Genomic DNA, 20,933 nt, shown 5'->3' with positions numbered 1-20,933 from the left:
AACGACAATTTCAAGAGGCATATTTTATGCACACTTTGTCTTCTCTTTCTTTCTTTTTCTTGTGTGAAATAAAAGGGCATGGAAAAATGCTCCACATCAGGAATTAATAAAGCCATGCCAATCCAGTCTACAGAAACGTTCACCCACAGCCGTCAGAATGACCATCAGCAACAAAGTCTACAAAGAGTAAATGCTGAAGGGGTTTTAGAGAACTCTGTACCCTCCAGAGCTGCTCGTGGGATGTAACCCGGTTAACAGCCAGCAGTGTGAACAGAATGGAGGTGCGTTTAAAGGGACAAATTGAGCTACCATGTGATCGGATAGGCCCACTAATGGGCCTATCCCCTTAGTAGCACAAAATCAAAAAGACACAGGCTGGCCATCCTTCACTGCATCAACATGTACCGTAGGCAAGGCTTGGACGAAACCAAAATGTCCATCCACAGAACAATGCACCAAGAAGGGGTCCATGTACACAATGGAATAGTATTCCAATGAAAAATATAAATTCGATTTTAAAAACAAATGTAAGTAAGGAGACATCAGCTTTGGGGGATTTCCCCAGACACAGTCCACTGTAATTTAGAACCGAGGAACACCACTGGCAGGAAGGACTGTTTCACTAGTTACCAGAGTGGGGACGCAGAAATGTTGCCGCCCTCTGGCCGTTAACTGCAACAGCAGCTTGCAAACCTGTGCTAATGGTCACTTCATATGCATTGTCTTTTGGGATCTTTATTTAGGGGTAATGCTGGTGAACACGATGATAGTTATGTTGTTTATCATGTTGAATATATATGAATAGTCCATGGAACTTAAATTACATTAATTATATTACTTAAACTTTATGCCTCTCTTTTGTTTCTCAAAAGCTAAGTGTAATACAAAATTGTATCTTACTTATGTTTTTTTAAATTTTTATTTTTCTTTCATTTTTTATTTATGCTATATTTTATGTTGCATAAAAGTTCATGACTAAAATTACCAAAAAAAAAAAAAAAAGAAGGCAGACTGGCCTTGGATTTCTCTTCTGTAACAGAAAATATATTTTTAATTGATATTTTTATTAATATTGTTTATATTGTTATATTATATATATACATTTATATGTTTGGTAGTTCTGTTGCAGAGGAGAAATTCAAGGCCAGTCGGGGTTTTTTCGGGGGGAGGTTGTTGTTTGGGTTTTTTTTTGGCTGAACTGCACAGCATGTGGGATCTTAGTTCCCCAACCAGGGATCAAACCAGTGCCCCCTGCATTGGAAGCATGGAGTCTTAACTACCCTGATTTAAAAAAATGTATATATTTTATTGAAGTATAGTTGATTTACAATGTTGTGTTAATTTCTATGGGTCGTCTGATTTTTTTTTATCACACACACACATATATATATTTTTAAATTGTTACATCATTACACCATTTCACTGTACGCAGTTTCATGGCAGTAAAGAATATGATCCCCAAATTCTATACCCAACCATATTATCTTCATTGGGGTGATACCTAATCAATGTAAAATTACTCTGTTAGTCTTGTTTAATATTTTTACTAGTATAGTATTCTAACTCAATGTAAAATTATCACCCCTGTGTTAATTTTATTTACCTTTACCTAATACCACTGCACAATTTTCTTTGTTTTTGTTGTCATTTTATTATAAATGTGTTTCTGGTTCACTATTTAAATTTAGAGAATCATTTATAAATGTGGACTTACATGGGAGGGGTGGGAGGGATGGCACTGACACATAGGTGTCTATGATTAAGGACAGTATGGGAAGACTGAAGTCAAGAACGTCTTACAGCATCAGATTTTCTCTGCTTCAGAAAGAAAGGATCTTTAGGTAACTTATTAGGTTTCCAGTCCAGCTAAATTGACTTGTACTTAGTGGAAATTCCTCCAAGATTTTGACAGTAGTTTGACTGTTAGGCTTGGCTCTCCCTATCTTAAGTTTTTGCCTTTTTCTTTTGCAGGAGATTACATCAGTCACTGTTTAACATGATCACATTTTAACCCCAGGGAAGAAACCTTATAGGCTATCTGTTTTATTAATAATTAGGCCACCTAATTAAATGAACAAATGAATAGGAATAGCATTTTTAGTAATATTTCTCCCATTACTATCATTTATATATTTTCTATTAAAATAAAAGCTATATAATCAAATTTGGTTTACAAATGTTGGCAAAATACCAGATATAGATATCACCTTGCTATTTCGGAATGTATTAGGTATAGTAACTATTATTTTAATAGTATTCTACATATTTATACATAAAATCACATGTAGAGCTTTTCTCACTCTTTCCTACAGAATTGGTGACATGGGACTAAAGCAGTTTCTTGATGGTCCTGCAAGCACAAAGATAAGAGAGCTAAATTTAAGTAACTGTATCCACCTGGGTGATGCCTCTATTGCAAAACTATCAGAGTGGTATGATAAAACAATAATATTTTACATCATGTTATTAGTAATTGTATATTTGTTAATAGGACAGATCAGAGGTAGACTTTTGAAGCCATTTGGAAAACATCAGGGATGCCCAGAAGCTGGTCCAATATTCAGCAAAACGAAAAAAGACATTGGAGTCATAGAATGAATTAATCTTTTGACTATATCTAAGATGTTTCTTATTAAATTTCAACTTGGAGAAAGTTTGAGATGGAATCACTCATTAAGTTATGAATAGCTATACCTGTGTGACTTCTCTGTACTTTTCAAGGATATCATCTCTATGTAAACCTTTACAGCGTTTCCCAAGGGATATTCTAGCTGGTGGGTTTATTCTTGATCCTGTTTACTTGTAAAAGGTCTTGGGTACACTAAGGGGTTAAGTACAATTCTTGTAACAAACTTGTACGGATAAGTGAGAAATTTAACTTTGCACTTTTAGTGGTCATTCATTGTGGTATTTACATGATAGTTTTTGTATGCATGTAATATATTTTTTCTTATTAGAAATTGCAATATGAAATGAAATCACAGAATGTTTTATACAATAATCCACCTCTCTTTCATTCAACTTTGTAATGTCAATTATTTCCACTTTTTTTTTTTCCTTGGGCATGCTGCCCACGGCATGTGGGATCTTAATTCCCGACCAGGGATCAAACCCGCGCCCCCTGCAGTGGAAGCGCAGAGTCCTAACCACTGGACAGCCAGGGAAGTCCCAATTATTTACACTTTTAATCTTAATTTTATGACAAGAAAAGGAAAATCCTTGTTTCAATAGCATATGCTTTCCCCAAGTGGTTTTTAATATGAAGAAATTTCTACTGACAGTGTGATTAAAAGCTGAAATGAACTCTTCATGCTACTTTCTTTCAGCTGCTCTAATTTAAACTACTTGAGTTTACGAAATTGTGAACATCTGACTGACCTAGGAGTTGAATTTATTGTAAACATCTTTTCTTTGGTATCAGTAGATCTCTCTGGAACAGACATCTCTAATGAGGTAAAAAAAAAAAAGTGTTCAAACAATTCAATGACTTCTATTGATTTCTGTAATATAATCATTTTCCATTGTGTAAACAATGGAGAGAACCACAATTATTTTTATTTCTTAGAATATTGGATTATAAAGGGCAAGTTTGGGAATATTGTTTCTGGAATAGCAATAGGTGAGGTTATTTGTAAATCAATGGTCTTGTTTCTCTGCTTTAAAAAATGGCAAAACACAATATTTTGAGGAAAGTCCTGACAGATCAGAGTTTTATGTGATACATCTGAAATGTGTTTCAATTATAGACATTTGGTTATTGTGCAGATATATTTTGGATGGCTTAGGTATATTTTTCCTGTGGATTGTATATTCTATAAGACTACCTGAGTGCCTTGAGATTCAAGTCCTTAGTTCAAAACTGAAGTCTAGAAATGGCCTCTACAAATCTATAAGAGGATACATTTTAAGAAACTCATTTCTTGCAAGCTGCTGTTGCTACTCATCAGAGATGAAACACAGATCACACTTATCCTATCATTCCAGCACTGCCCCATTTACTAATCAAAATGAAGATAAACCCAGAGATCTGTCATGTTTCCTAAAGACTTTAATGGACTGTAGTTAGATAAGGAATGTACTGGCTTCTCTTGAAAATCAGAGCATTGGGAGGGATAGAAGAAGACAAGAGGTGAGGATCTCTCCCCCATCTGCTTGCTAAATCCCTATTCATCCCTCAAGCTCATCAAATATCACCTTCTCTGAGGCCTTCTCTGAGAAGTCCTACCTTACAGGCAAGTACAGGAACTTCTCTATGTACATCTCCAGCCACAGTGCATTCTTTAACATGACATGTTTCTGTTTCTCACTGCATTACTGATACCTGTCTTATATGTCCACCCTTCCCTACATATTCAGTGGGCTCTTTAAAATAACTATGTCTGTTCATTGGTTCAGGTTCTTTCCTTTCTTTATCTAAGAGTGAATTTAGATTCAGCCTCCATTCTGCTAGGTGGGCTCCTCTCCCCTTCCCTGCAGTGTTGTCTAAATGTAGTATGAGAGTGGGAGCTCAGGGCAGTTACATGTAGTCAACTCATGGTGGATTCAAGCCTGGTCTTCTCAATGCTGTCTTTTGTCCAAGGTGGAATCCAGTGAGATGTCTGAGGGCCCATTTGGTTTCCTTCCAGGTAAATTCCTGATGTGTCTTCCCATTCCTGGCTCCAAGGCCCCCTTCAAGTCTTCAGGCTCCTTTGTCATAGGGGCCCTTGCTCTGGGCCCCTCTGGGTCATCCTGGGGCATGGGGACTCTGTGAGGCCTTCTTAGGTCCACAATCCCAGACATCCCCTGCAGACATTTTCCTGCTGTTACATCTGGGTGTATTTGCCCTCAGACCCATCCTCACCCTTCTTACTCTCCTACAGAATGGCTGATTCATGTCAGTTAGATTCCAGTTGGGTTTGGTGCTTGTGAGGCATTTGTGCAAAATGGGAGGGTCAGAAGGACGGAGACGCCAGGGTTTTCCTCCACCTTTCCTTTCATTATTATCATCAGCTGCATGTCTTTTGTGATCTAGTCCCTTTAGTCAGAACTGCTGTGGTTCTAGCTTCCCTCGTGACCTTGGACTCTGGGCTCTAATAAACACCATTGCTTCCCATTGTCCTTCCAGCATAGGGGTGGTAGTGGTTGCCTGCTGCTAAATCTCTAGATTTTGTCATTATTCCATTAGGCTCCTCAGTTCTCTAACACCTATGTAGTCAATTCTCTTTCACAATTAAATTTCCTCAGTTTGAAATTAGAGTTGTTTTTATTTTCCTCATTAGATGTTAGCTGGTACAATGATGAAAGTAGGAAAACTCTCCTGCCTTGTTGCTTTGCACAGCCATACCAGGGAAAGTTAGAATGAGTTCTCATGTACTCTTAGACCCCCAAACCTGTCAGGAGATAGAGTCCAGGGAGGTCTGGGACAGGGCCCTGTATCCCAGCACCTCATTCTTTTGCTGCCCTCCTGCTCTCCCTTCCCCCCTTTTCCTCCACCCTCCCCTCTTTCCCTCCCTTTTCTCTCCCTTCTTCTCCTCTCTCCTTTCTCTTCTCCTTCCCCCTCTGCTCCTCTCCCCTCTTCTCTTCTTTGCTCCCCGTCTCTTCTCTTGGCATAGATTCTTTGTCTAATCTGAGGGTGGAAGAAATGTTCCAACTGATTACATGGTTTTTTAAAATGTCATGTTCCAAGTTTTTCAGCGTTTAGGATTTAAAGCTTACAAGTCTAGGATGTTTTTCTCCTGTGTTGTTCTGTAAAAACCATTCCCTGACACATATAAGCAGAAGGCCCAGCTGTTGTCTGAAGGGTCACAGGGTAACAAGAAGGATCAAAGCACATTATAAAGTACATCAAAATATAATTCCACCACAGCACTCATCACAAGTCTGAAGTATCTGGTGAATATTTGTTGAATTAACGAAGGTAGGCTTAGATGGTCTATCCTAGTTTTTGGCATTTGTGAAAAGCTCAGTTTTTATTTTTGAAGACCATATATTAAAATTTTTAACTGAGGAAAATTAAAAAAACTCAAGAATATAGCCTCAAGTCCCATTCACTGTTTTAATTTTCTTGTAAAGAATACATACAATCTTAAAGAGCACCTATGGAGAAGAAAGCTAGTTGTTTTCTGCTAAAAAACTGAAAAATAAGTCTTCTGAAGGCTGTTGTTTTCTTCCTCCAAGTAAGTTAAATTGTGATCTAAAAGTCAAATGATTGACAACATAGTGCTATGACAGCTGTGGAAGCTAACCTCAAACGGTTAAATTAAAATGAGTCAGCCCAGATGTCAACTCGGGCAGCTAAACACCAGCCTGGATTGTAGGTCTGATGAAGTGCAAATATGACTATAGACTTAACATTCAAGATTTAAACTCTAGAATGTTACAGACATTCACCAGAGATCAAATGTGACCACTTATGCCTTTGGGAAAGAAACAATTTATGTTTTCTAATAATTATGTTCACTCACAATTCTTTTCAATAGTGAGTTTTTAGTTAGAATCACACTACTTACTTAGTTAACAAATATTTACTCTAATTACATTGTGCTTGGTGCTGGGGATACTGGAATGAACAAAGCAGACAGGGCCCCTCCTCTTGGCCCTTACATTCTAGTGGAAGACAGGTGAGAGACAAGTGGTTACAAAACATGATGGGTGTGGGAAACAAACAGATGGGAAACTTAACCTGGCTCAGAGAGTCAGAGAAGATCTTTTACAAGAGAAGGAGAAAGAGTATGTGGTGAGCCAAAGAAAAAGCTTGCACAAAGGTAAAGAGTTTGAAAGTATGGTAGCATCAAGGAAATCTGCACATTTGGGTTTAGCTTTATTAGGAGGAGAGTGGTGAGAGATGATGTTTGAGAGGTAGGCGGGGGGCCAGGTCATAAGGGGCCCAGAAGCCACAGTGAGGAATTTGTTCTCTGCCTTGTTGGCAATGGAAGGACATTCAGTATTGTCAATTAGATAGTAACACAGTCAGACTGACATTTTGAAAATGTCACTCTGTCTGCTAGATAGACATGGGGATGATAGATGCATTAGTGACCAATTACAAAGCAGTAATCCAGGTGAAAAATTATGAGGGTCTATATTAGGGCTATAACCAGGGAGATGGTAGTAAGGCTGGCACAGCAGATTGAGGGACATTTAGAAGAATCAACGGGAGCTAGGGATAGAAGGAGTATGGGGGTAAGGAAGAGAGGGAGGGAATCAAGGATGATGCCAGATTTTTGGCTTCAGCATCTGTATAAACAGTGGTGTCCTTTACTGAGCTGTGTCCCTTCCATAGGGGGAAGAACAGGTTGGGAAAATAGGCATGTTTAGTTTGAGTCACCTGCAAGACAGCTTTATAGAGATGTATAAGAGCTCCAGAAATAAGCAGGGAAATCAGTGAAATTTACTCCTTGGAGGTAGAAAAGCTCTCTAGGGTTGCAGTGGGTGATGGGGCGTTGTGTTCAGAAAATCATAGACACTATGAGGAAGTTAATCAGGAAAGGCAAAACTACAGATATTTAGAAATCCAAAAAGATGTTTAATTGAGAGAGCTAATTTAAATGGGGGAAGCCAAGAAGAGAACACAGTCATTTCAAACTTTATATATTTTTAAATAATTATTTTATTGTCTTCAGCCATTCCTTTTGTGGAGAATAGTGACTAGTATATTACATCATCCATGAATAAAAGTTGTTTAGGAAGTTATCTAATAAGCATATTTTATAGAAAGAGGATAAACATCAATTTTTCTCTTCCAATATAAACAGGATAGGGTTTGTAAGTGAAGGAAACAGTTTATTAATGTGATGGTATTTTAAGCTATCTTTAAAATTCTTTAATTTTCTATAACTTTTTCTTAATGTCTAATTCAGTGGGTTGTTATTCGTTCTCTACTTATCCCAGAGGATTGTTTGAATATAAGGTTATATCTCCATGTATACAGGAAAATGTTTTCCACTCTAGTTAGAATTATCATTTGCTGAAGACCACAGGATCCACAGTTAGGGCAGTTCAATCTGTTGCTTAAATTGTTTTAGTCACCACCATACTTGTTTAAAGGGAAAATGAGTCAGAGCAATGTTCCAGACAGTATGCTTAGACAGAGGTTTAAGAAGACTCTTTCATTTACCTGATTTGCAAAAGTTTTCACCATGAGTGCCTACTGTGTAGGCCATCTCCTGGAATCCCCTCACTAGAATGTGAGATCCATGAGGCTGAGACTTTGTTTTGTTCACCACTGTTTACCCAGAACCTGGGGGTAGTAGACACTCGATAAATACACATTGAATGAAGGAACAAATGCTGAGCTCTAGGGTACAAATGTGAGTAAGATCTGTTCCCTGCAGCCCAGTTTGGAAAGGGTGTGACTAATTTAAATATGGTGTGGCAGGTGTAGTGGTAGAGGAATCAGAGAAAAGGATCTATTAACTCAGTCTGTCTAACACAGAAGCATGCAAATGCATGCTTGTTCAAGGAACTTTATGTAGCTTAGTACTGCCAGAATATACTGTGAAAAGGAGATGTCACTGAGGGAATATCATGTTATCCCCAAGGAGCCTGGACTTGAATTAATGGTTGATAAGTAGCATCTAGAAGGGGAGCCACAGTCAGAGTCAGCCTCCCATTTTAGATTATTTGGGTTATTCTCTGGGTGACAGACTGGAGGGGAGACCAGTGGGAGTTACTTCAGTAGTTAAAGAAAGAGATGAGGAGTTCTTGAACTAGGTCAGAGGACAGAAGTAGTATGGAAAGAACATATTCAAGACTACTTCGGAGGTAAAATTGAAAGAACTTGATGACTGATTACATGTGGAAGATAAGAGCCTGGGGGTGAGGGGGAGGATAAGAATGATTCCAAAATCTGACTTTGGGTGGATGGAAGTCCTACCTGAAAGAAAGGTAATGTAGGAAAAGTAACAGGTTTTGAGGGAAAGGTGATTTCAGTTTTATCAGACTGAGTTAGAGTGTGTGGGATATTCAGGCCAAAGGCTTGGGAGAGAAATCCTGAAGGGAGACTCGGATTTAGGAGTTATCAGCATGGAGGTGTGAATGTGGCCAAGATCCTGAGAGACAGTGTAGGGAGTAAGGAGAGATGTGCACCCAGGAAGAACACAATAGAACACCAATATTTAAATAACGGGAAGAAGATGAATCCATGAAGGATACTAAAGTTAGAAGATGAAAAATGTTATAAGACAATCAGTTGAGTGCAGTCATGTGTGGAATGTTGAGGGAATAACCAACAATGTCTAATAAAACAAAAATAAAATCAGAGAAAGACCAAAATTTGAAAGAACATTTACCATTAATTAAACAGATGCCTGCCAACCCCTCTGATATCATTTCATGTGCCTGCTCCTCTCATTCTCTTTCCTCCAGCCCCACTGCCACTTTTAAGCTCTTCAAACAAGCCAAATTCTTTCCTACCTCAGGATCTTTATACATATTGTACTTTCTGCTTGGGATGCTCCTCCTCCCATTCTTGTGCTTGATTAGGTAGATGCTAAGCAAGTAATCCCGGATGTTCCTGACAATAGCTGTAGCATCTTGACATAAGCTGATAATGCCTTTTAAGATATTCTGGATGTAATTTTATAAATACTAAACATTAGGCATACTATCTGTAATTATCAGAAAATCACACTCACACAAGCCTCTTAGATAGCCTCATCCACCAGACGGCAGACAGCAGAAGCAAGAAAAACTACAATCCTGCAGCCTGTGGAACAAAAACCACATTCACAGAAAGAAAGACAAGATGAAAAGGTAGAGGGCTATGTACCAGATGAAGGAACAAGATAAAATGCCAGAAAAACAACTAAATGAAGTGGAGATAGGCAACCTTCCAGAAAAAGAATTCAGAAGAATGATAGTGAAGATGATCCAGGACCTCGGAGAGGCAAAGATCGAGAAGATGCAAGAAATGTTTAACAAAGACCTAGAATTAAAGAAAAAACACCTAGAAGATTTAAAGAAAAAAACAAACAGAGATGAACAATACAATAACTGAAATGAAAAATACACTAGAAAGAATCAGTAGCAGAATAACTGAGGCAGAAGAACGGATAAGTGACCTGGAAGACAGAACGGTGGAATTCACTGCTGCAGAACAGAATAAAGAAAAAAGAATGAAAAGAAATGAAGACAGCCTAAGAGACCTCTGGGACAACATTAAACGCAACAACATTCGCATTATATGCATCCCAGAAGGAGAAGAGAGAAAGACCCCAGAAAATATTTCCCATGTTAGGGAAGTCGAAAACTTCCCTAAAAGGGAAAGGAAACAGCCATCCAAGTCCAGGAAGCACAGAGAATCCCAGGTAGGATAAACCCAAGGAGAAATAAATCGAGACACACAATAATCAAATTGGCAAAAATTAAAGACAAAGAAAAATACTAAGAGCAGCACGGGAAAAATGACAGATCACATACAAGGGAACCCCCACAACATTAACAGCTGATTTCTCAGCAGAAACTCTACAAGCCAGAAAGGAGTGGCATGACATATTTAATGTGATGAAAGGGAAGAACCTACAACCAAGATTACTCTACCCAGCAAGGATCTCATTAAGATTTGATGGAGAAATCAAAAGCTTTACAGGGCAAGCAAAAGCTAAGAGAATTCAGCACCACCAAACAAGCTCTAAAACAAATGCTAAAGGAACTTCTCTAAGTGGGAAACACAAGAGAAGAAAAGGACCTACGAAAACAAACCCCAAACAATTAAGAAAATGGTAATAGGAACATACATATCAATAAGTACTTTAAACGTGAATGAATTAAATGCTCCAACCAAAAGACACAGTCTTGATGAATGGATACAAAAACAAGACTCATACATATGCTGTCTACAAGAGACTAACTTCAGACCTAGGGACACATACAGACTGAAAGTGAGGAGATGGAAAAAGATATTCCATGTAAATGGAAATCAAAAGAAAGCTGGAGTAGCAATACTCATATCAGAAAAAACAGACTTTAAAATAAAGAATGTTACAAGAGACAAGGAAGGATATTACATAATGATCAAGGGATCAATCCAAGAAGAAGATATAACAATTATAAATACATATGTACCCAACAAAGGAGCACCTCAATACATAAGGCAACTGCTAACAGCTATAAAGAGGAAATCGACAGTAAGACAATAATAGTGGGGGACTTTAACACTTCACTTACACCAATGGACAGATCGTCCAAACAGAAAACTAATAAGGAAATACAAGCTTTAAATGACACAATAGACCAGATAGATTTAATTGATATTTATAGGACATTCCATCCAAAAACAGCAGATTACACTTTCTTCTCAAGTGCACATGGAACATTCTCCAAGAAAGATCACATCTTGGGTCACAAATCAAGCATCGGTAAATTTAAGAAAATTGAAATCATATCAAGCATCTTTTCTGACCACAACACTATGAGATTAGAAATCAATTACAGGGAAAAAAAACATAAAAAATATAAACACATGGAGGCTAAACAGTACATTACTGAATAACCAAGAGATCCCTGAAGAAATCAAAGAGAAAATCAAAAAATACCTAGAGACAAATGACAATGAAAACACGACAATCCAAAACCTATGGGATGCCACAAAAGCAGTTGTAAGAGGGAAGTTTATAGCAATACAAGCCTACCTCAAGAAACAACAAACATCTCAAATAAACAATCTAACCTTACACCTAAAGGAACTAGAGAAAGAGGAACAAACAAAACCCACAGTTAGCAGAAGGAAAGAAATCATAAAGATCAGAGCATAAATAAATGAAATAGAAAAAAGAAAAGAGCAAAGATCAATAAAACTAAAAGCTGGTTCTTTGAGAAGATAAACAAAATTGATAAACCATTAGCCATACTCATCAAGAAAACGAGGGAGAGGACTAAAATCAATAAAATTAGAAATGAAAAGGAGAAGTTACAACAGACACCACAGAAATACAAAGCTTCCTAAGAGACTACTACAAGCAACTCTATGACAATAAAATGGACAACCTGGAAGAAATGGACCAATTCTTAGAAAGCTATAACCTTCCAAGACTGAATCAGGAAGAAACAGAAAATATGAACAGACCAATCACAAGTAATGAAATTGAAACTGTGATTTATAATCTTCCAACAAACAAAAGTCCAGGACCAGATGGCTCCACAGGTGAATTCTATCAAACATTTAGAGAAGAGCTAACACCCGTCCTCTCAAACTCTTCCAAAAAATCACAGAAGGAACACACCCTAACTCATTCTATGAGGCCACCATCACCCTGTTACCCAAACCAGACAAAGGTACTACAAAAAAAGAATATTACAGACCAATACCACCCATGAATATAGACGCAAAAATCCTCAACAAAATCCTAGCAAACAGAATCCAACAACACATTAAAAGGATCATACACCATGATCAAGTAGGGTTTATCCCAGGGATGCAAGGATACTTCAATATATGCAAATCAATCAATGTGATACACCACATTAACAAATTGAAGAAGAAAAACTATATGATCATCTCAATAGATACAGAAAAAGCTTTTGACAAAATTCAACACCCATTTATGATAAAAACTCTCCAGAAAGTGGGCACAGAGGGAACTTACCTCAACATAATAAAGGCCATATACAACAAACCCACAGCAAACATCATTCTCAATGGTGAAAAACTGAAAGCATTTCCTCTAAGATCAGGAACAAGACAAGGATGTCCACTCTCACCACTATTATTCAACATAGTTTTGGAAGTCCTAGCCATAGCAACCAGAGAAGAAAAAGAAATAAAAGGAATACAAATTGGAAAAGAAGAAGTAAAACTGTCACTGATTGCAGATGACATGATACTACACATAGAGAATCCAAAGATGCCACCAGAAAACTACTAGAGCTAATCAATGAATTTGGTAAAGTTGCAGGATACAAAATTAATGCACAGAAATGTCTTAAATTCCTATACACTAATGATGCAAAATATGAGAGAAATTAAGGAAACACTCCCATTTACCATTGCAACAAAAAGAATAAAATACCTAGGAATAAACCTACCTAAGGAGACAAAAGACCTGTATGCAAAAAATTATAAGACAATGATGGAAGCAATTAAAGATGATACTAACAGATGGAGAGATATACCATGTTCTTGGATTGGAAGAATGAATATTGTGAAAATGACTATACTACCCAAAGCAATCTACAGATTCAATGCAATCCCTATCAAGTTACCAATGGCATTTTTTACAGAACTAGAACAAAAAACCTTAAAATTTGTATAGAGACACAGAAGACCCCGAATAGCCAAATAAGTCTTGAGGGAAAAAAATGGAGCTGGAAGAATCGGACTCCCTGCCTTCAGACTATATACAAAGCTACAGTAATCAAGACAATATGGTATTGACACAAACACAGATATACAGATCAATGGAATAGGATAGAAAGCCCAGAGATAAACCCACGCACCTATGGTCAACTAATCTCTGACAAAGGAGGCAAGGATATACAATGGAGAAAAGACAGTCTCTTCAATAAGTGGTGCTGGGAAAACTGGACAGCTACATGTAAAATAATGAAATTAGAACACTCCCTAACACCGAACACAAAAATAAACTCAAAATGGATTACAGACCTATATGTAAGACCGACACTGTAAAATTCTTAGAGGAAAACATAGGAAGAACACTTGTTGACATAAATCACAGCAAGATCTTTTTTGATCCACCTCCTAGAGTAATGGAAATAGAAACAAAAATAAACAAATGGGACCTAATGAAACTTAAAAGCTTTTGCACAGCAAAGGAAACTACAAACAAGATGCAAAGACAACCCTCAGAATGGAAGAAAATATTTGCAAATGAATCAATGGACAAAGGATTAATCTCCAAAATATATAAACAGCTCATGCAGCTCAATGTTAAAAAAACCAACAACCCAATCCAATAATGGGCTGAAGACCTAAATAGACATTGCTCCAAAGAAGACATACCGATGGCCAGGAGGCACATGAAAAGCTGCTCAACATGACTAATTATTAGAGAAATGAAAATCAAAACTACAATGAGGTATCACCTCACACCTGTTAGAATGGGCATCATCAGAAAATCTACAAACAATAAATGCTGGAGATGGTGCAGAGAAAAGGGAACCCCCTTGTACTGTTGGTGGGAATGTAAATTGATACAGCCACTATGGAGAACAGTATGGCGGTTCCTTAAAAAACTAAAAATAGAATTACCATGTGACCCAGCAATCCCACTACTGGGCATATACCCAGAGAAAACCATAATTCAAAAAGACACATGCACCCCAGTGTTCATTGCAGCACTATTTACAATAACCAGGTCATGGAAGCAACCTAAATGCCCATTGACAGACAAATGGATAAAGAAGATGTGGTACATATATACAATGGAATATTACTCAGCCATAAAAATGAACAAAATTGAGTCTTTTGTAGAGACGTGGATGGATCTAGAGACTGTAATACAGAGTGAAGTAAGTCAGAAAGAGAAAGCAAATATCGTATATTAACACATATATGTGGAACCTAGAAAAATGGTACAGATGAACCAGTTTGCAGGGCAGAAATTGAGACACAGATATAGAGAACAAACGTATGGACACCAAGGGGGGAAAGTGGAGGGGGGGATGGTGGTGGTGGTGTGATGAATTGGGAGATTGGGATTGACATATATACAATAATATGTATTAAATGGATAACTAATAAGAACCTGCTGTATAGAAAAATAAAATTCAAAAAAAAAATCACTCTCAACCTAGGTTATTTCAAGGCAATATCAATAGGTTTTATTTTATTGATGCATTCTCTCTTTAAGAAAACATAAATCACATGGTGAGATTAATTACTCTAGATGGTTTTCTAAATAAGTGAGCGTTCTTTAGTTCCTAATATATTGTATCTTATCTCTGCCACATTACCGCATAGTCCCCTACAGGGGTGTTATGCTTTTAGATGGCCTCATTTGGGTAGCACCCAAATTATTTTCAAATTGAACTGCAAAACAAACAAAAAACCCCAGTAATCCTAATTGAATATTGGCGTGTGGTTTCCATCTTAATTTTAATTGTATATGTTATAAGGTCATTTAGTTTCAGATATTTCTAGCCAAAAAACAAAAAGAAGCCAATGTGAGAACTCTAACAATATCTCCTATATCTGTCCCCCTGCCTCCTCTCCAGCCCTGCTGCCACTGCCATAGTTCAAGCACCATTTCTCCTTACTAACCTCTCTTAAGTATCAGTGTCCTCAAATCTGTTCTCCACACTGCTGTGGTGTGATCTTCCAGCATGCAAATCTGAGCCTTTCACTTCCTTGCTCAGACTTCTTCAGGAGCTCTATGTTGCTTTCAGCATAAAGTCTAAATAGTCTAGTGTGGAGGACCAAGCTCTTCCTGATGTGGTTCCTGCCTACTTGAGCAGCCTCACTTCCAGATGACTCCCACCTTTCACCTTTGCTCCAGAGACATAGAACTGACTCTCCTACAGCTCCGCAAACATGTCATGCTCTCCTTGCCTTCCCATTTCTGTGAGTTAATCTCTCTGTACGAAACAGCCTTTCTTCCTGTCCACCTAGTAAATTCTTGCTCATCCCTCAAGTTTCAGCTGTGTGAAGCTCTTCTGGAATTCCCGGGCAGGCTTAGGATCTACCTACCTTGTGCTTCTGCTGTACTTTATAATGCCTCCAATAAAGCAATCAGCTCAGTATATTTTAATTTTTTTTCCACGCCTGTCTCCTAACAAATTGTAAGTTTCTTGAGGGCAGAGGTTGGATCATCCTATCTTTGGGATGCCCAGCATAATGCTTAGTACATAAGAGGTGTGCAAAATATTTGATCAGTGAGTCAGGGAGTGAGGGAATGAATGGATCTGGTACCGTTTCCTTCCTGTAAACCAAACACTTAGACTTTTAAAAGTTCCACATTTTCTTAGCTATGATCTGAGCTGGAGTGGGAGAGCTTACAGTTGCATGTCTTAATCTGATGATACGCTTTCAAGAGACCACCCATCTGCATGGAACACACATACAAATAAAGCCTGAGGTTTAGTGCAGCACAACCCCTAAAGCAGGAAGCACATGAAATCACTTGAGATTTAAGAAATAGAAAGAATGGGAGTTAAAAGAAAGCAGAATAACTCAGAGACAAATGGATTTGCCTTGGATTAAAATCAAAAAACACATTGGAAGTCTGCCCTACTGAACTTTTTCATATGAAGCTGGACCTCTCCTTAGTCCATTCCAGGCCCATCTTCCCAGCCAGTGGTCTGATATGAATCTGCTGGTCCCATCACTAGCAACAGGGGTTTTCCTCATAGAAGTTCCAGTCAATTTTCTCCTGTTTCCAGCAAAATGCCTACTAAAATCATTGCAAAATGAAGTGACCAACCTGAGCTTGTCTTTTCCCTCAAGGAGAATATCTGGTTGATATAACTTTCCTCTCAACCTCCATCAGGTAGGAGGCAAGTAGACTCAAGGTGACTTGTTCTATTTCCTGGTAACAGAGATGCTTATTTTCCTTCCCTCCATAAACATAAAGAGGATCAATTTCTGTGTATTGACCAAAGCCTGCTTTCCTTTAGACTTATAGGTTGGTAAATTAGGGTGGAAAGGTTGACACATTTTAAAAAGAAGTATGATACAAAATTCATACTAATAATCAAGTAAGTAGAAATAAATAAAAATAATTAAGAAGAAACAGTAAATTATTTTTATAAAATTGTAATTGCTAACAAGAGTATAAAAGGGAAGATCACTTGTGAGGTTAAGATACATTTTCATGGACATTGTACAAGATAGCATTATCAAATGATTTTAGACAGAGGATGTGTTAATTGAGATAAAACATATTTCCGATAAAAGTTTTGTTCTTGGGCTTCCCTGGTGGCGCAGTGGTTGAGAATCCGCCTGCCGATGCAGGGGACACGTGTGTGTGCCCCGGTCCGGGAAGATCCCACATGCCACGGAGCGGCTGGGCCCGTGAGCCATGGCCACTGAGCCTGCGCGTCCGGAGCCTGTGCTCCGCAATGGGAGAGGCCACAACAGTGAGAGGCCCGTGTACCAACCCACCCCCCCGAAACAAAAGATTAAAAAAAAAAGTTTTGTTCTTTACTCCTAAGAGAATGTGGTAGGCAATACCAAACAGAGCGAATCTTTCAGAAAGAAATATTATATAAATGTAAACACTGATTCACACAATTACAAAGGGAACTATATTTCATCCAAGAATTCTGAGAGTATGCCAGCAAGATAAGAGAAAACTGGGTCCATAAAAATAATTTTATAAATAGAGTACTCATTCATTCACAAATACTTATTCATTGTCAACTGTGTGTCAAACACTATGCAAGGTTATAGGCGTACTAAACTTACACAGTCCTGGTCTCACGGTACAGCTTAGTGGTAAAACAACAACAACAAGAGTAACAACATTACATGGCTAAAAGTTACCAAAGGCATGAGTTCAGAGTGTGGCTTCACATCCTTACCAGTGTCACAACACTATGAGAGTTCAGGCAAGTTACATAACCTCTCTGTGCCTCCATTACCCTCTTTTTTTAAAACAGTGATTATAATATTACTTTCCTCATAGTGTTGTGAGGATTTGTAAACTGCTTTACGTAGTGTCTGGCACACGGTAAACACTCAATACATCTTAGCAATAATTTACTGGAATTATGACATAATTAGGTATATTTGCTGTCATGGAGATATGTGCACTGCACTGCATCTTAGCAGCGTGGATGAGTTGGAAAGTGAGTGCTTTTGTCTCTGTTGTCTCTGTGGAGGAGTCAGGAGATGCTCTTCAGCTTTTGAGGTGCAGCTAAGAGCTTCAGTAGGTGTTTGTGAGGTAAAGAAGGGCATTTACAATGAAGGAAGAAGCAGGGGGGAAGGCATAGAGACATGACAGAGGGTTATATGTTGGGGAATCCACAGGTGACTTTGTATTGTCATAGCATGGCCTGAGAAGACAGAGGATGTGGCAGGAGATGAGGATGGAGAAATAGGTGGAGGGCAGAATGTATATGGCCTCGCAAAGCGATTCAGACTGTGCTATATGCAATGGGAGCCACTGAAGAACTCTGAGTAAGACTCATACAGATTTGTGTACAGAGACATAACAGTAAGGGAAGTCTATTTAAGAATGGGAAAGGTATTGCAATGACACTAGAAATAACGAGGTTTTGATCATGGTGGCAGATGAGGCATACATAAGAGATTTTTAGGAGGTAGTATAGGTAGGGCGCGCTTGGTGACTGATTGGATATGGAGAGCAGTGGGGAGAGGAGTAGACACAGATAATACCCAGGTTTTTATCTGGTCAGTTGTGGACATGGTGGTACCATTAACCAGGAAAAGAATCCTAAGAAAAGGATTAGGACTTGGACACAACATGCTGAATTCCATTTCAACATGTTTCAAACCAGTACCAGGACACATCTCTCCTGACTAAGAGCTCATTTGGTCCTGGTTGACAAAAAAGACAGACACCCATTTGACTTCAGAATCTTCCCTTTTGTTTTGTTTTGTTTCTCAGTATGTTTGACAAGGAATCATAGGCATTCGATATATTACAATTTAAGCACTACTGAAAGCAGAAAATTTACACAAAGGATTTTCAACAACACCTTCTAACTGTATCCCCTCTATCACAAAAACTTATATCCCATTTTACCCTCAAAAAAAAAGCAGCAAGAAAGGAGGCTTCTTATGTTTGCTGTTAGGGACCTTTTGTTCTTTTTAGATTTCTCATGATCTACACCCCCAATAATTACATCAAAGTTCTCAGTCATCCTAGACTCCTGGGTACCTCATTCCATCTTATTTCATAGAATGTATTTTCCAACATCCTATATTCAAATTTTGAATATCCTAAATTGTATAGATAATATTTATAGATTCCTCAGTTAGAGAAATGTCCCCCCTATATTTATCTTTGTGATTGTATTTTATCTTATGTGAATTTTCTGTTTATATTCTTTAGTCATTTATATATTGAGGGGTCTCAATATTCCTGCCAATTTGTATGACTCCTTATAAAAATGTAGTTATTAATCAATTGTCATATTTTCATATTTTCTCCATACTTTACAATGGCTTATGTCATGACTATGGAAGAGAGGTTTGTTTTAGTGTTTTAATATTGAAAGCCTACAAGCTACTGCTTATAAAGAGTATTAAAAAAATGAATTAAAAGTTGGACAAACTATGCAATCTTATGTAATTTTATACAGATTTTTTCAGGAGACTTTCTTAATCATATGCAGAACAGATTATAAAATTTATTTATGCTTATTTACTGTTCTGGTGTGCCTGTATTAAAGTGTTGACAGTTTCCAAACTGAAATATACCATAAACAAGGATGGTTTGTGGCTATCAGATAAACTACATTGTATTTTATTCTAAAGTTAGTATTCCATAATGCCTAGTCCATCTTCCAGACTTTTTCTAAAAGCACAGACTCTCAGAAGAAAAGCCATGTGCAAGTTGTAAAGACTAAATCTTTCAGATTGTGAAGCTGATTAACAAGACTTCCTCTTAACAATATATAAAACTTGTTTTTTAATTATGAGCAAATATTTAGTCTTATAATAGGGCAAAATACTGATGTTTTTATTTTCCTCAGTGTGTCATCTTTTGCTAACAAACAACATAATTACACCAAGCAAAACAGTAACTCCATTTTGTAAATGCGCTTAACAGGAGTTTGGGAAAATTAAAAGACTGTTGCCTGTTAGAATGGCTATTACCAAAAACATAAGAAATAACAAGTGTTTGTGAGAATGTGGAAAAATGGGACTGCTTGTGCACTGTTGGTAGGAATGTAAATTGGTGTAGCCACTATGGAAAACAGTATGAGGGTTCCTCAAAAAATTAAAAATAGAACTATCATATGATCTAGCAATTCCACTTCTGGGTACTTATCCAAAGGAAATGAAAACATTAATTTAGAAAGATATATGTAACCCCCCTGTTCATTGCAGCATTATTTACAATAGCCAAGACATGGGAACAACCAAAGTGTCCATTGATGGATGACTGGATAAAGAAAATGTGGTGTATATATATATTTAGCCATAAAAAAGAAGGAAATCTTGCCATTTGTGACAACATGGATGGACCTTGAGGGCACAATGCCAAGTGAAATAAGTCAGACACAGAGGGATAAATACTGTATGATCTCACTTATATGTGGAATCTAAAAAACAAACAAACAAAAACCTCATAGACACAGAGAAGAGATTGGTAATTGGTGGAGGTGGGGTTGAGGGGTGTGGGCAAAATGGGTGAAGGGGGCTAAAAGGTACAAACTTCTAGTTATAAAATAAATAAGTCATGGGGTGTAAAGTACAGCATGGTGACTACAGTTAATAATAATGCATTGTATATCTGAAAGTTGCTAAGAGAGATCTTAGAAGTTCTCATCACAAGAAAAAAAACTGTAACTATATATGGTGACAGATGTTAAACAGACTTATTGTGATGGTCATTTCATGATATATACAAATACTGAATCACTATATGTACACCTAAAACTAATATAATGTTATATGTTAATTATATCTTAATAAAAAAGATTGTTAATAAGTAACACAAAAAGTTAACTGGGACAGCTAGTTGTTATGTCTAAAATAATCTTTTGTTCAAAGTACCTCTCAAACTATTCAGCAGGAAATAAGGGAAAGAGTGATGGAAAAAAAGGTTTAAATGAATAACAGATTCCATATTTAGAAGGAAGGATAGAATCAGAAAACTCAGCATTTTGCAACTTTCAACAAAATAACTGATTTAGGCAAGGATCATCAATTAATGCTCAAATCATTGACTGAAATGTTGTTGGGAAACAGGGAATTCATGTGGTCTCAAAGGATCACATCATGGATTATTTATTAAATAAACAGGAAAAATACAGTTCTAATGAAACAGCACCTAGGTAGTAGTTTTACAGAAAATGTTTACCTAGAA

At 37.4% G+C, this 20,933-nt stretch overlaps 1 protein-coding gene across 1 annotated transcript in view; it reads left to right on the top strand.

Moving 5' to 3' along the window:
* The first annotated feature begins 1,770 nt into the window (after nt 1–1,770).
* LOC131762438 (F-box and leucine-rich repeat protein 13-like) overlaps nt 1,771–20,933 on the top strand; it is a 55,039-nt gene continuing 35,876 nt past the window's right edge. The window contains exons 1-3 of the mRNA XM_059073989.2: nt 1,771–1,841; nt 2,313–2,432; nt 3,327–3,453. Of these exons, the coding sequence (XP_058929972.1) occupies nt 1,771–1,841; nt 2,313–2,432; nt 3,327–3,453 (318 nt within the window). The remainder of the gene's footprint in view (nt 1,842–2,312; nt 2,433–3,326; nt 3,454–20,933) is intronic.

Source organism: Kogia breviceps, chromosome 9 (genome assembly GCF_026419965.1).
Source record: "Kogia breviceps isolate mKogBre1 chromosome 9, mKogBre1 haplotype 1, whole genome shotgun sequence".
Classification (NCBI taxonomy): domain Eukaryota; kingdom Metazoa; phylum Chordata; class Mammalia; order Artiodactyla; family Physeteridae; genus Kogia; species Kogia breviceps.
The sequence above is the reverse complement of the archived record's forward strand: the minus strand, read 5'-3'. Positions and strand labels throughout refer to the sequence as shown.